Source organism: Arachis hypogaea, chromosome 11, assembly GCF_003086295.3.
Source record: "Arachis hypogaea cultivar Tifrunner chromosome 11, arahy.Tifrunner.gnm2.J5K5, whole genome shotgun sequence".
Classification (NCBI taxonomy): Eukaryota; Viridiplantae; Streptophyta; class Magnoliopsida; order Fabales; family Fabaceae; genus Arachis; species Arachis hypogaea.
In genome coordinates, this window is record NC_092046.1 from 593784 (window position 1) to 609441 (window position 15658).

The window sequence follows — 15658 nt, forward strand, 5'->3', positions numbered from 1 at the left end:
TTGTCCCAAAAGTTTTCGATTTGCATCAAATATACCCCCGACGTCTAAATTTTCAAAAAATTTAAAACCAATCTAACAATAATGCATGAAAATGATGCTTGATTTGCTTGTGTTGAGAGTTGTTCTTATGAGATTGTTATTGAATTGATCTTAAATTTTTTGAAAAATTACCCGTCAATGGTATATTTGATGCAAATCGAAAACTTCTGGGATAAAATTGAAACAAAATAAAACTTAGGGATATTTTTAAAACTTTTATCAAACTTTAGGGACAAAAAATATACTTTACCCTATTTTTTTTTATTAAAGATAAAAGACTCGAACCCGCAACCTCTTAATTGAGTATATGGAAACTATGTCATTTGAGTTATTACTCATTGGCTTCCTTGTTATTTTCTTATTCCTGCTCTATAAAAACATGTTATTGACTTTTTTTTTTACTAAAGATAGGAGATTCGAACTCGCAATCTTTTAATTAAGTATAGAGATTGTTAATTAAAATGAGTTTAATTTTAATATATTCGGACAATATAAAATATTTTATAGTTGTATAATTATATTATTTTTTTAGATTATTATTTACGAATTAATATAAAAAATAATTATTTTTACTTTTTAATAATATAATATCATATATTTAAATGTGTAAAATTATTTTATATTGACTATGTATTAAAATTAAATTTAATTAAAATATGATGTAATTATGTAAATACGGTAATTACTTACATAAATATCTCTATGTAAATATTATAATTAAGATATTAATATATTATATTAAATATATTAAAAGTACTATGGAGAAAAGTACTATCAATGTCTTTGTTTTCAAAGATGTAATTAATCCTTGCACCCTGTCCAGAACTTCTAAATCAGAAGTTGCTGCAAAATCCAATCCATCACCTCTCATCTACAGCAACTTCCATCAACATGTCAACAAACTTGGGTCAAGACATGAATTCTCCAAAAAATTACCATTAAAAATCTTGTTTGCCTAAACATTTCTCATCAAAAAGAGAATATATTCAATGTATAAATTATTTATATATTTTTATTTAACTGTATTTAGAAAAAAAAATCACTATGTCATTTTTTTTGTTTACAATACATATTATACAATTTATAATAATTTTAATATTTAGGTTTTGTTAACTTGTGCCATAAAGACAAAAATTAAATATACCATAAAATAAATTTTTTTATTATTATATTTTTAAAATATACTTTTAAGACACAAATTAATTAAATTGTTAAAATATTTCTACTAAAAGAAATAGATAAATTTTCAAGTTAAACAAATAAAATTAAATTCTAATAAAAAAAACACTATTAATAGTTTAATACTAACCAGAGCTTAGCAGAGAGAGAGAGAGAGAGAGAGAGAGAGAGAGAGAGAGAGAGAGAGAGAGAGAGAGAGAGATTCATTGCATCCCTGTTCACATTCACATTCCACTTCAATTCCAATTCCAATTGCATTTGCATTTGCATTGCAGTTTTGTTTCTCTCTCTCTCTCTCTCTCTCTCTCTGCTCAGAGATTCTCCATTTTTTCTCACTCCTCAGCTGAAGAAGCCACAACCCCCTAAACCGAAAAACCGCTAAAGGTGGCTCCTTTATTACCCCAACTAACTAACTGTTTCATCGTTTTTCCTCCTTTTGTTCTTCATTTCCCAAGAGATTCTTTTTCTCTGAGCTCAGCCTTCATAACTCTCTCTCTATGCTATTGTTATTGTTACTGCACATTCCTCTCATTACATTGCATTGCAACGAAAACTCAACAACAATGCTGCATTGGATCCATTGAACCCGAAAACTGAAAAGATTCCCTCCACTGGTACTGGAATTTACAGAAATGCTTCCCATTTTTAACATTCACATTTACACAAACACTTCATCTACATATACAAATACAAGTACTAATTTTTCTTTTCCATTTAAACAGTCACTGAAATGGACTCAAATCAAGTTTCAGGTATGTTATGCTAATTGAGTTAAATAAATTATTATTCCTTTATTGGGTATATAAATAAATAATGTGGTAATTGTTGAAATGTGGTGTGGAAAAAAAAAGGGGGTTTTGAAGATGGGTTTGGTTTTGGTGTTGGTGTTGATGGTGAGAGCTGTGAAGAGGAAAGGAAGAGATCAAAGATTGGGAGCTTGAAGAAGAAGGCCATAAGTGCTTCATGCAGGTTCACTCATTCTCTGAAGAAGAGAGGGGGGAAAAGCAGAATTGTAGATTCTAACAGTAACAACAACAATAGGGTTCACATTGAAGATGTGAGAGATGCACAAGAGGAATCAGCTGTGCAAAAATTACGTCTGAAACTGCTACAAAGGTGTTCTTTGCGTCCAACTCATGATGATTATCATGCATTGTTAAGGTAATCTGTTCTTCTTTTGGTTTTTTTTCCCCCTTTTTTTCACCTCTATATACTCACATTAGTTCAAGTGAAAAAGTATCATCCTAATTTAGTGAAAATGACAGTTATTTTGAAACTGAGTGACTATAATGTTATATTATATCTAATGTATAGTAGATAGTGTCATTGATTTATTTATTGTTTGTTCTTAGTTGTGTTGTAGATTTCTTCTCATTCACTCTTGTGGTTTTCATTATTTGTGGGTGTGGTAGGTTTCTGAAAGCAAGGGACTTTGACATTGAGAAGACTATTCAGATGTGGGAAGACATGTTAAGCTGGAGAAAAGAATATGGAACTGATACCATCCTTCAGGTTAATGCTGCGACTTTATGAATGTAGAAAACTTAGTAAAAGTTTCAACTTTCAATGGATGCTTCAAAGTGTTGGAGATTAATTACTTCGGTACTGCCAAATTTTTTTTTCTCTTTTTCCAAGGTGTCGGTTAAATATTCCTGGGTTTCTGTTAAGGGAGGAAAGAATATATTTATATAAGGTAGGAGTAAAAACACTTAAAAAAATAACTTATTTGTTACACCGTAGAGTTTTAAAATATTTCTTAGAATTATCTAATCTTGGGTTGTGAACCTTAGTAAAAATGTTTGACTTGTATAAATATCATCTTAGTATAAATGTTGACTTAAATAAATATCATCTCTAAAGTTGGTACAAAATGAATACAAGATAACACTCACTGAATCTGTGAATCTGAATCATATGTTGATTCATGAATTGAAGGGATTGACCTCTCTAGATTAGATGATAGAGGGATTCTTAAATGAGTACATGAAAGTGGGTACTAATTTTATTCAAGATACTCACCCATTCACAGATCCCACCAACTTTTATGACAGAAAACTTGTGCTATACAACAATTTTTTTGGTTGATGAAGTAAAATAGGATAGTGTAAGTTTTTACTGTTATACAGATTCGTATACTCTTTGTATGATTTGTATATGTTAGCATTAGCATGGATTCTGTGCTTGGATTGGATACACTTGTTTCATGTACTAGTCAGCTAAGTGTGATGCCATGGTGTTTTGAAGGATTTTGAATTTGAAGAGTTGGAAGAAGTACTGCAGCATTATCCTCAAGGGTATCATGGAGTTGACAAAGAAGGTAGGCCAGTTTACATTGAGAGGCTTGGGAAAGCTCATCCGAGCCGCTTGATGCGCATTACCACAATAGATAGATATTTGAAGTACCATGTTCAGGAGTTTGAGAGAGCTCTACAGGAGAAATTTCCAGCATGTTCTGTTGCCGCAAAGAGACGGATTTCTTCAACCACAACAATTTTGGACGTGCAGGGCTTGGTATGTTGCATTACACTGAAAAAAAATTATCTGATTTCCAAAACACTGAAGCTTTGATGTGGTTCTGCGGGTTTTCAGCTTTTCACTCTTTGTATGTCTTATAGTTTGTTCTGATTTGAGGTAGCTGATTAGTCATTCACCTGTTCTGTAACAATGTATCAATTCTGGTAGTCACATTCTGTGTGCTAAACTCCTATTTGGAAGGGTGTTCTTAGTTAGCTAGATTTCAAAGTTAGGAGCTCCCCTGATTTTTGGTGCTACTTTTTCTGAACCTTAGCTGGCTCTTGATTGTGTATGATTCAGGGAATGAAAAATTTCTCACCTACTGCTGCAAATCTCTTGGCTGCTATGACAAGAATAGATAACAATTACTATCCTGAGGTTTCGTCCATATACCTTCTCAAAGTAACATGTTATTTAGTCCTTTCTCTTTGTATAAAACACTCCCTTGATATATTTACAGACATTACATCGGATGTATATAGTAAATGCTGGTACTGGCTTCAAGAAGATGCTTTGGCCTGCTGCACAGAAGTTTCTTGATCCCAAAACTATCGCAAAGATACAGGTAATGGATATAGCTTTTATTTCTGTCATGAATATTGTTCAATGTTTTTCCTGAAGTCCCTTTGATACTACATAAATTCCCAAATTTCCAGGTTTATGAACCAAAGTCTTTATGCAAGTTACTGGATGTCATTGACTCAAGGTATGCATTTATTCCTTTATATTGCCTCGAATATTCTGTTCATTGTAATTGAGTCATTTGTAATATGTAAATGCATCTGTACAGTCAGTTGCCAGATTTTTTGGGTGGTTCATGTACATGTCCTGGAGAAGGTGGATGTCTAAGGTCTAGCATGGGTCCATGGAAAGATCCTGATATCATGAAGGTATTGCCTTGTTCACGACTAAGGTGGTTTATGTCCTTTACATTTTGAGGGTTTTTTTTTTTATTCTCAGAATTGCCTTGTTCACGACTAATAAATGTTTTGATTGTAGGTGGTACATAGTTTGGAGGCAACTGTTATGAGACAAATCACTGAACTACCCGGTGAACAAGGGAAATTGGACTCTTTTTGGATTCACTCGCATAAGGTAAGTCTTGGCATTAGATAACTAGGATGTTAGAATTTTTTGTAGGATATTGTTTGGGTATTTCATCATATTCTTGAATCAATAGAAACATCTTAGAACTCTCTTTATATTTCTTGTTTGTTTCCAAAATTAGGTTATTAATCTTATTGTTTAGCGGGCTTAGAGATGAGCTAGTATCGATCGGACATGACCTAACATTACATCCCGTCCTTGATATGTTGGCCGAAGTTCTTAGCAGATATGGTTTGCACTAGTATGTGATTTACCTTATCTTCTCTCATCTTCCAGGAGCGATGGGGTGATGCATCACCGGTAGAATCAGGGTCTGATATTGATGATTGTTGCTCACCATACATACAAAGAAGCTTTACATTTCCTCGGTTAGCCCCAGTTCTTGAAGAAGTGAGTTTTGAATTTGATACCGTTCAATCTGATTCAGCTTATGATCACTTTGTTGTCTTTACATACTGTTTTCATGTTATGTGGGCGTCATCGAGCTTTTTATCATACAAAAGCTGGTTGTTCTGCAGCTCAGGGTATCGGATAGCTACTTCAGTTGCAATGGTAGCACACCTAGAGCTGAGAAAGTGCCCACAAGTGATGAATTTCATCGTCCTAACAAACAGTCATTGCACAATGATGTGGGGAAAATTGTTTCTAGCAAAAACTGTCAAGGTACTTTGTGTGGAAGTTAGGAAGTTACCATGGTTATATCACTAGCAAGTATTTCAGTATTGCATAATCTTATGGGCTTATTACAAATTTACATAATTTTCAGAAACCTTTTTTGGCATCAGCAATTGGTTCAGTCTTGTCAAAGCAATGGTGGCGAAAACCAAGTTCTTAAATGTGTCAAGAGTGCTTACATATCTATTGCAAAGACTAGTTACATTCTTCTGCAGTTTAAGATTTGAATTTGGTAGAATACAGAACGATGTTCTGCCGTCTATCCCCATCGAACCTAACACTGATAACATTTTGGCAACCAGTGAAGTTGTTTCCGAAAGGGATCATATTCTACCATGTTTACAACGCCTTCAGAGACTAGAAAATGCTGTTGAGGAACTTCGCGATAAACCAGCAAGTATACCTCTTGAAAAGGATGAAATGCTTAAGGGTTCATTGGATAGGATTAAATCTGTTGAGTTTGATCTTGAAAAGACTAAGAGGGTATTATATCTCTCTTACTTTCTTAAGTCAGCTACATCTTTTAGTTGACAATATGATACTTAATAGTTTGTGCTGTTAAATCATTCAGGTACTACATGCTATGGTGATGAAGCAACTTGAGATTTCAGATCTGCTCGAGAAGTTTCAGGTGTCCAAATTTCAAGTGAGTTGCTTTTCGCCTTTACGTGTCGTGCCATATATTCAATCTTAAAAAGAGTAATGATACAACATGTTAAACATGTTCCAAGATATCCAATTAAATACTAAGTAGATATATATAAATGTTTTGAAATGTTCTTTCTTTCAGTAATTAGGAGGAGGATGTTTAAGTAAATTTAATAGGAATATAGATAAATCACTTCTTGCAATTATTATTTTTTATTGGTGTTGACTGATTAACAATCATTATTGCAGAAAAGAAGGCTTTTCTGTTAAACAGTTGGAACCAAGATGGTTAGCAGCTCAGAAGATTAGTTTTTGTAATAGTCTATTGAATAGCATTTTCATGGTAAATAGATGGCAAAATTTTAGTTATGCTTAGATGGAAATGCTCCTGTATTCTGGGTTTTCAGTTTAATGAGGAAACTACCACTTCAAATGGGCGAAATCACAATCTTAATATTTAGTTCGAGGCATTCCTATGCAATATCAAAAGGAAAAATAAAATCCGAAAAAAAAAGGGTCCTATAAAAAATCGTGAGAGTTTGTTCTCCAATCCAATATTAAAATGCTAATATGTATCAATCATGCTATGCGTAACACCAATAGTGTGCCTCATTTTTGAAGTTTGTATATTTGCGTATGTTTGTAAATATTAAATTTTATTTAAACTAAAAAACCTATAAACTTTGCCCTAGTGAGAAAGGTCCATTTTCTTGATGACAAATAGAACAAAATAAATATTTAAATACTCTTAATAATGTAAAAACTTATGATTCCTAGTTTAACAATAGTTCTTCTCAAAAATAAAAATTTAATGTTACGAACGATTTTTATTGAACTTTATTTTGGCTCTTAGTAATTGTGCATTGCTTTTCTCTCTTTTTTAACCTCAGTTCCTAGATGGTGTCCTGAATGAATATCCACAAGAACCAGAACCTTTGAAATCACCCGCAAATTGGTTTAGAAATAATATAATTTGGAGTTGAAATTGTGCAGACAACAATTTTGATTACAAACAACAACGATTTAAAACAGACATGTTGGTTGGGAAGAATGATTCTTGTTTGCAGGTAAAATGACAAGTGGGAGAGTCACAAGGATCCATATTATAATGCCTTTTTATAAATTATTTGTTTAGTTTGTTGAGTACGAGGCAGACAAACTTTGTTCTTGGCCACAGTATCACACATCTTCCAAACATAAGAAAGAAAAACCAATAAAAAAAAATACAAATCCATCACAAGTTTTTTCTTGGCTCACCAAGGCAAACACAAATTAAATGACATTCTAATACACTTGAGTTCAACCAATGCAAAAGAAAGCTGACTTAATCACTAGATTTCAAAACTGACAATATTTTATGTCACTGTCACTACACTAGGAAAACATTTAAAAAAAAAACCTACAGATTTTAATATTATATGTTTCTCATTTCTCAAGGCTTAAATATTCAATTTTGGAGGGTTCAACTTCAAACCTTTAACTGTCATTCATTTCCCGGAACCTGGCAAGTGCCTTTTTATGAATAAGCATCTTATAACTGTCCCCTGCCTGCACCTCAAGGCTAGGATCTAACTTCTTCTGCTGACTTCCAAGTCCTGCTCTATTCTCCATGGCTTGTGCCTGCACTGGCTCTACCATTCCACTCCCATCCTTTCCAAGTCCCTGTGCATCAAATTATACATTCAAGAACAAACAAGCACAATATTAAAATCCTAGAATTCTTCAAATCATAGATATGTTGCAAGAGAACATCAAATTTCCAGGGATATCCCATCCAAGTCTACAGGTGCAATTTGATAAAATAAAATAAAAAGGGCAGCTCAGTGCACAAGCATCCCATGTTAACTAAGGATCCAGGAAAATACCGCACCTAAAGGGTGTAATGTATGCAGCCCAATCTGATAATTACATCAGTGGCTGTTTCCACGGCTTGAACCTGTGACCTTGTGGTCACACGGAGACAACTAATGCCTTTAGGATGTGTTTTGCCGGAGGGTGAAAATGGGGAGGAAAAATTTACATGGATGAGCTCCATATGTAATTTTACTCAAGAAGCTCATTCATGGAATTTCCACCCTCATTTTTAGCTTGCAACAAAGCATATCCTTAATATCAATAATAAACTAATGTAGTGCAGAGAGAATGAAATGATACCAAGCCTTCCTGCCATCCCATGTTGCGAAGCATACGATTGCCAACATTGTTTTCATCAAGTGCTTTTTCTGCTGTAATCACCTCAAAAGTATCAAGGTTGACTTCTCCAACTGCACGTCCTCCACCAACCCCAGGAGGAAAAGGCATAGGATCACCCTTCCTCGACACAAAATCTCGATCTTCAGGGTCACATAAGGTAGAAACAATTGTTTCTTAAAAGTCAGTCCATGTGTCCAGGATATAAAGTTACCAGTGAACCTAATGGCTAATGGCTTCTTGATTACTATTCCGTTACTCAAAACTCCAAATATCAAATAGTAATATCATACGAAGCATCAACAATTTGATACAAGAAATTTTTTTCTAATGCGCCACCCAAGCCTCACTAAAAATAAAATAAAATGAAAATGCAAATTCCTTTCTACCGGCTGGAATTGATCAGCACTTAGAGACTTAATAGAAATAATGGTTAATTTATATTTGTACAAAACATATATCCTAAATCATAAATATATTAAAATATATTTCACATACAACCCTACTAAAGTTTGATTTCCTTGCCTTGAAGATTTCTGAAATTCCCCTTGAGAATTATCACAAAAATAAGAGACAATCCTACATATTTACAGGCCTACATATCCCAATCTCAAAAATACAAGTAGAAGAGCAAGGCCTTACTTAGCACCTAATGTGAAGTTAAAGCTTCCTCTTCTACCAGAGCCTTTCAAAAGGCAGAGGACAATGATTTCAAATATGAGGAAATAATTGCTCTCTTAAGCAAATACTTTCTATTCACCTCAGTTATTTTTCAAAAGTAGTTGAACTCAAGAAATAATAAAAAATAATTTAAGCAGTCTTACTTGAATCCCCAATTTCATAATCAGCCAAATCATTCCCACCCGATGATGATGAGCCATACAAACTTCTCCTCTCAGCTGCACGATCCCTATAGGTTGTTTGAGGTTGCTCCTTATGAATTGAAGCGGAACTAGGCGCTTCTGAAAACCTTCTTCTGCCACTTCCAGCAGCCACTGATGGTGTATATGAACCCAAGGCAGAGACATCTGTTCTAAAAGGAGTTGAACTTATCTGTGCATCGACACTTGCAGCTGAAGAACTTGAGAATGATGATGGAGAAGCTGTAGAACCAGGGTAGGTATCTGACTTGACAACCCCTCTTCCTGAACCCCTTATAACTCCCATAATAGTTCCACCAAGACTATTACTAACAGGGCGTGCCTGCGCCTGAGAGTCCAAACCAGCAGCCTGGATAACAGTTGTATGTGTTCCCAAGCTAGATACATTGGTTTCCCTAGGCATAGATTCACCTTTTAACCTGTTCTTTGTAGGGTATGACCTATCGTCGGTGGAAACAGAGAGTTGATTGTCCTCCAAGGCTACTCGAGTAGCCTGCCCTTCATGGCTCCTCTGCTTCCACATTGACAACACATTGTTCATTTTTTTCTTGTTTGCTAGAATACTGCTTTTTGAGGCAAGTTTTATCTCCTTTGCCTTCTCTTTTTCTTTCTTCTCAGCAGCTAAAGCAGCCGTTGCAGCAGCCTGCACAGCATCTGCCAATGATGCAGGCTTCTCAACTGATGCAACAGTAGAAGCCGGTGCAGAAATTACCACCTTTTTACTACTGGCACCATCAGATGCCTTGGAAGGTTCAGACTGCTGGTTAGCTGTGTTGTTTTGGTTTTGTTCAGTGCAAGGGATGTACTGTTGAGTTTGGTGGTCATACGTATACCATATCCCATTATTACCATCGTAGTAAAGACCTACATGCCATAAAATGCAGAAAATGAAAATAAAATAAAAGGTAATATCGTTTGACAAGTATTTTAGTGTTTCTAAATCATAATGCTGCCCAAACTATGCCAAACCCATAAAAATAAAGGCCCAAACAATAAACTAAAATCCTAAAATTGAGAAGGTAACTCAAGAATTACTTCAGAAAAATGTTTTTTGAGAAACTTCAGTATGAGTTTTGTATCGAATAGCAACATACGCACCAGTATTTCCATCGTAGTAAAACCCAGATGCGGCATCATAGTAATAACCGGATGCTTCATCCCAAACAAAGCCTGATTGTGGAGCACCACCTGCGGTGCTTTGCTCAGGAGCAGTAGCTTGCTTATCATCGGGATTGTATTCTTTTGGAGCCCACCCCACAGAATCATACTGAACAGTAGGAAAAGTACAAGACAACAATCATATTCAGGACAAGTTGACAATTAAGAACACTGAAATTCATTAAGTACACGAAAATGAGGCAATATTATCAATGAAAGATTACTGCTTAAAATTCTACATCATACCTAAAATCAAAGAAAACTGCCGAAAACAGAGTGAAACTTCCAACAAAAGGGGGAAAAAAGGGCCTAAGTAGCTCTATGTCAAATTAGGAAATGAGCTCAGAACTATTTAACTACATATATTATTCTTAAAATATTGAGGATTCGAACAACTTTGGATAATGCTCACATTGCATAAAATCTTTTAAAATTAAAATGCTTTGTAATTTTTTTTAATCATCATTTGAAATCGACAATAATCACTTCAACAATACAAAATATATCTTAGTCATTTATAAATTCCAATAATATATATGTAAAGAATAGAACACCTGTTGAGCAAAGGTCGCAGCCTCAATAGCAGCTGCTGCAAGGCTGCTTGATTGGGAAGTTCCTGGTGCTCCTGATCCAGGGCCCAAGATACTTTTAGCATATGCCACTCTTAGAATTTGTCCATTCTTCTCAAGAGTAGTCCCATTTGTTGCCTCAAGAGCTTTGGTAGCATCCTCCACCTAAAAGTAAGTATCTTGTCAGATTATTAACCTTTTTCAGTTTTCACCACCATAGAAAAAAGAAAAAACTCTACTATTACCCTAAACTGTAACAGTGACATGACAATTAATAGGGATGTTAAATGAGTTAACCTAACAAGTTTAAGCAATGGATCCTCTCATGTAACCATTTAATAAGCAAAATGAGTCAATTCAATAGGTTTGGACTTGTTCTAATGGCACTAGGTTGCGCTATTGCAAATAGGAAATCAAATGCATACAATTTATTAAAATTAAGTTCTTACTGACCAATTCACGGCAAAGATATTACTTTTTAACGGAGAAAAAAGAAGGAATAGATGAGGTCATGAGGAGAGCATGCAAAAATAATTCTCAAGCATTTATCATAACTTGTACCCACCGAATAAAAGTGTACAAATGCAAATCCCCTTGAGACATGTGTAAACTTGTCTCTCACAAGACGCAGATCCTGTAATTGATGATAAAATTACTCTTAGCACATAGATGATAAAAGCAGATGCAAAACAAGACTCGTAGCATCCCAATCTAGAAGAAGGATGAATCATTTTAATAAAATTATTTATCAATAGAACCTTAATTGGAGCATGTTTAGAAAACTCATAGCGGAGCATTTCCTCATCAGCATTTTCATCCAATCCGCGAACAACCAAAACATGAGTTGGACCTGATTACATAGAAACTTCATTAATAACAGATAAATTTAGGGCGCATTTATTTCTAGTTCTGAAACAAGTGATTCCACAACTTAAATTTTCTATTTAACGGAAAATGTTGAACATTGATTTTTAAAAAAAAAAGTGAAAAAGGTGAATTTTGTTTGTCCAAAAAATGCATCCACACACACACAATTTATATTAATCTCAAATAAGAGTGCTATACTAACCTGCCTCCAGACCCTTCTTCCCTATGGCTGATGAATTTGTTAATGAAATATCTGCTGCAGGAGCATCCTCAGTTCGTGGCTCATTACACTGCAATTATGATAGTGAAAAAATTACTTAATAATAGAAGCCCATTTTCATGCTGCTATTGATCTAGTATGGTCCAGTGTGTACTACTTTTTACAATCAATGGAAGTACCTTATCTGGGGGTGGTTAGCATATAAATCAGGGAGAATATGGCTTATTATTAGCACCAAAAACTAATTTAGTCATTGCCAAAGTTCAAAGCAATATCCAAGAATGAATACTAAGCTTCAAGATAGCAAAACCAATTACTGAACCAATGCAAGGGAAAGTATGAACCTGATAACAAGAGGTACGACGTGCAAAATTGATGTAGCCACATATAGTGCACATCCAATCAGATGGTATTGTAATGCTCTTATGATTATGGCCTGATTTCATAGCTCCATCAGGACCTGGACCACCAGTAGGTTTACTACTGCAACAAAGTACGGCTGTCATATTACAGATGCTCATAAAAAGGCAATTTTACAGAATTTGAGAATGAAATAAAAAATACCTATATTCGAAGAAAAGCTTTCTGCCATCCACAACAAGACCATCATCTCCTAGCTTGTCCATCATTGCTTGTGCGGCTCCCTAATCATAATATTATTCTCATTTCAACATTCTAGAAACTGCCATAAAAATGACATTGGAAACCAGACATGATTATTACCACAGAAGGAAAATCGATAAACGCAAATCCCCGAGAAATGCCAGAATTTCTTTCCTTTATAACACGAACATGACGAAGGGGTCCCCACTCCGCCTAAAGAGATCCATGATAATGTCAGTAAAATAAGACCACAAAAGCCACATAAGTACATAATAATGCTGAAGCAAATTCAGGGGCACATACAAGTATTTGGTACAGATCCTCCTCAGTAGTTTTCTGTGAGAGACCTTTCACAACAATAGTTGCAGATGGGGCCTGGTAGAATAGCTTTTTACATCAGATCGTCCAGAATTTGTAAGATACTCAATTAAAACATATAAGTTACATTGGGCGCATACCACTGAATAATGTTCACGCTGACGTTTATCCTCACGATCCCTGCGTCTTTCACTTCTATCGTATCGACTGTCACTATAGCTATCTTCTCTATAACTCCGACTATGGCTTCGACCTCGAGGGGACCTTGATCTTGGATGATCGTCGTATCCACGAGACTGGGAGCGGGATCGGGAATGGGACTGAGATTTGGACCGGGACCGGGAACGGGACCGGGACCTAGAATGAGAATGCTCACGCCTCTTACGCGGGCTTACATCTCTTTCCCGACTAAGACCTCTTCTATCATGTTCTCGATCACGTGATCCACGTCGCCTCCAGTTACTATCTCTTCTACTGCCTCTTTCATAATCAGAATCATAACTATGGCGGCCATGATCATAATCCCTCTCATGGCTATCCTCCCTACGATGATGAGAAGCACGGGACTTGTAGCCATAGTCATCATATGCATAATCATCACGGTCATGTCCTCCAAACCTGGCAGGTTTATCATATCCTCGATCACCATAGTTTTCAATGCTGCCATAACCATCTCGAAACTTATCATATTCTGGGAACGTGTCAATATCGGCTTCCCTGTAGGCATCAATCTGATTATATGGCTCATGATAAGGCCTCTGAAAACGTCTAGATTCTCTGTCAATTGGATAATCTTCCTCATAACCTCTCCTTTTGGATTGATTCCAGTGGCCAACAGGAGGTCCTGGTGGCATATAGCCCTCCCTATCCAAAATGTCACGATGGAAAGCATTTCTCTGGTATATGGCATCCCTTGGATATCTTTCATCTACAAAGCGTCTATCCTCATAAGCACCCCCAACCCTGCCAAACAAATGGATAAAATGGGAGGAAGGAAAAGATAAAACTCGATAATATGCATCCAAACAAATACATTATGCAGCACAAAGATCAATAGAAGATCTTGAGACAATCATGTACCATATTATACCATAATGAAGCATTTCTATCTATAAAGTATAAAATAATATAAATTACATATACAAATTTGCCCAAGGCTTTATATTACCGTAGTGATGATAAGCAACAAGCAGTTGCACTCACCGATAATTTGGCTCATGGACCGCACCATAACCCTCAAGAGCCTGTGGATTCAAGAGAATAAGCTATGTCAGCAACAAATAATCAATGATGAGAGGAGTGTTAGGCAAATCCAGTCCTTATCCTCACTGCCCCCACAGCTAGCTTTCTTTCATAATTTCTCTAAGGATGACATGACATTTTCCCCGGTAAAAAATTCAATCACATTGAAACCCCCTAATAGTTTCTTTGAATAATCATCCCCACTATAGGTGAATTTATTTAAGGAGGAAACCACAATTACGCTGTTATTATCCCAGCCTTGATGAAGACCATAGCGACCAGGATCCATTTCTTGCCGAGCCAATAGCCCCCCGAGGCGAGAAACTCTCTCAAGATGGATTTCGAATTCGAGAATGCAAAATTGGGTCTCAAAACCTCTCTCCCCTGTAATATGCATACAAACAGATAGAGTTATCCACCATTGAACCAACAACCAATAATTCCCATGACCTTTTGTTGGCCCTCTCTTCTTTCATAACTCGAATAGGAATTTGCAATCCTCAAAAACATAATTACCTTCTTCCAAATCCTCCCCTTAGGTATACCACACAACAAAATTCATCAGCTCTACAACTAATTTAAAATTAAATCACATAACAAATTGAGCTTTAACATTTAAACAACCATCAAATATGAAAAAGTCCAATCGACAGTAACGAAATCAGCACAATCACACAAAAACAATGAATATAATGTTTCCGATTATCATATGAAAATCAAAGGCCAGAATAGTTAGGGTTTTTACCGATGATAGGACAGGTTTGGTAAGATTAAGTCGGATACCGCGATTCAGGTGCCCAAAATGAAGATCTAGGGTTTTCAGTTGGCAGGGAGATAGCGCCAAATTGGAACTCAGAGAGAGGTATTTTGTGTTGTTGGAGAAGGGGAAACGATTTGTTTGTGTTTCAACTTTCAAATGAATGTGCTGCTAAGTGGCAATGATTCCATAGGCCAGTACATTAATCATGCAAAAAATCAAGATCCTATTTAATTATTTAATTAATAATTAATAAATTAATACATGTATTCATAACTATTCATCGTTTAATTTTTTAATCTATAAATAAAGAATTTTATACATGAACAATAAATTTTTTTACATGTTATATAAAATGAGAGATTAATCTCTTTTTATTATATTAATATATAAAAATACTATTTATATAATAAAATCAATCATTAATATATTTATGTATAAATATATTATTTTATTATAAAAATTTATTAATATTTATCTATTAATACTAGTAATTATTATTTTTAACTTAAAAAAATCTTTGTATAAAAATTAATTATACATTGCATAACACTGTTCCATCCTCTATTTATAAAAGTCAAAATAATTTTATTATTTTTTTAGTATATATTAGTAGATTCTACTTAAATATAAAAAACTATTATGTTTGTATATTTAAATAAATGTTACATTCTGTTACTATTATACAATC

At 34.8% G+C, this 15658-nt stretch overlaps 2 protein-coding genes across 14 annotated transcripts; one reads left to right on the top strand and one right to left on the bottom strand.

Moving 5' to 3' along the window:
- The first annotated feature begins 1423 nt into the window (after positions 1-1423).
- LOC112719675 (phosphatidylinositol/phosphatidylcholine transfer protein SFH13) lies at positions 1424-6604 on the top strand. The gene is made up of 15 exons (XM_025770317.3): positions 1424-1832; positions 1941-1970; positions 2070-2379; positions 2631-2730; positions 3463-3729; positions 4033-4110; positions 4193-4297; positions 4389-4438; positions 4523-4622; positions 4732-4827; positions 5116-5229; positions 5358-5502; positions 5606-5997; positions 6086-6160; positions 6412-6604. Exons 2-15 carry the CDS (start codon positions 1949-1951, stop codon positions 6430-6432), a joined length of 1875 nt encoding a protein of 624 aa, XP_025626102.1. The 5' UTR covers positions 1424-1832; positions 1941-1948; the 3' UTR covers positions 6433-6604.
- A 655-nt stretch (positions 6605-7259) lies between these two features.
- LOC112719676 (SUPPRESSOR OF ABI3-5) lies at positions 7260-15194 on the bottom strand. Of its 13 annotated transcripts, none has more exons than XM_025770318.3 (16): positions 14956-15168; positions 14452-14594; positions 14172-14212; positions 13109-13931; positions 12954-13025; positions 12771-12863; positions 12612-12691; positions 12392-12530; positions 12030-12117; positions 11719-11810; positions 11526-11594; positions 10946-11125; positions 10332-10500; positions 9177-10097; positions 8317-8495; positions 7260-7824 (listed from the first exon to the last, which is right to left on the bottom strand). In XM_025770318.3, the coding sequence occupies exons 2-16, from the start codon at positions 14497-14499 to the stop codon at positions 7639-7641; spliced, it is 3180 nt and encodes a 1059-aa protein (XP_025626103.1). In that variant the 5' UTR covers positions 14500-14594; positions 14956-15168; the 3' UTR covers positions 7260-7638. The 13 variants fall into 13 exon arrangements, with proteins under 13 accessions (XP_025626103.1, XP_025626104.1, XP_072063947.1 ...); XM_025770319.3 differs by having other exon boundaries at positions 12392-12527; positions 14956-15164; XM_072207846.1 differs by having other exon boundaries at positions 12392-12527; positions 14452-14744; positions 14956-15140.
- Positions 15195-15658: the final 464 nt, after the last annotated feature.

Excerpts from the sequence above, each read along its gene's own strand:
- LOC112719675 (XM_025770317.3), top strand. The coding sequence starts at position 1,949 with ATGGACTCAAATCAAGTTTCAG. Across the intron at positions 5,503-5,605 it reads TTCTAGCAAAAACTGTCAAG|AAACCTTTTTTGGCATCAGC; the intron begins GTACTTTGTGTG and ends CATAATTTTCAG. Across the intron at positions 6,161-6,411 it reads TTCAGGTGTCCAAATTTCAA|AAAAGAAGGCTTTTCTGTTA; the intron begins GTGAGTTGCTTT and ends TCATTATTGCAG.
- LOC112719676 (XM_072207845.1), bottom strand. The coding sequence starts at position 14,607 with ATGCATATTACAGGGGAGAGAGGTTTTGAGACCCAATTTTGCATTCTC. Across the intron at positions 13,026-13,108 it reads AGCGTGAACATTATTCAGTG|GCCCCATCTGCAACTATTGT; the intron begins GTATGCGCCCAA and ends CTATTCTACCAG. Across the intron at positions 11,811-12,029 it reads GAAGAAGGGTCTGGAGGCAG|GTCCAACTCATGTTTTGGTT; the intron begins GTTAGTATAGCA and ends CTATGTAATCAG.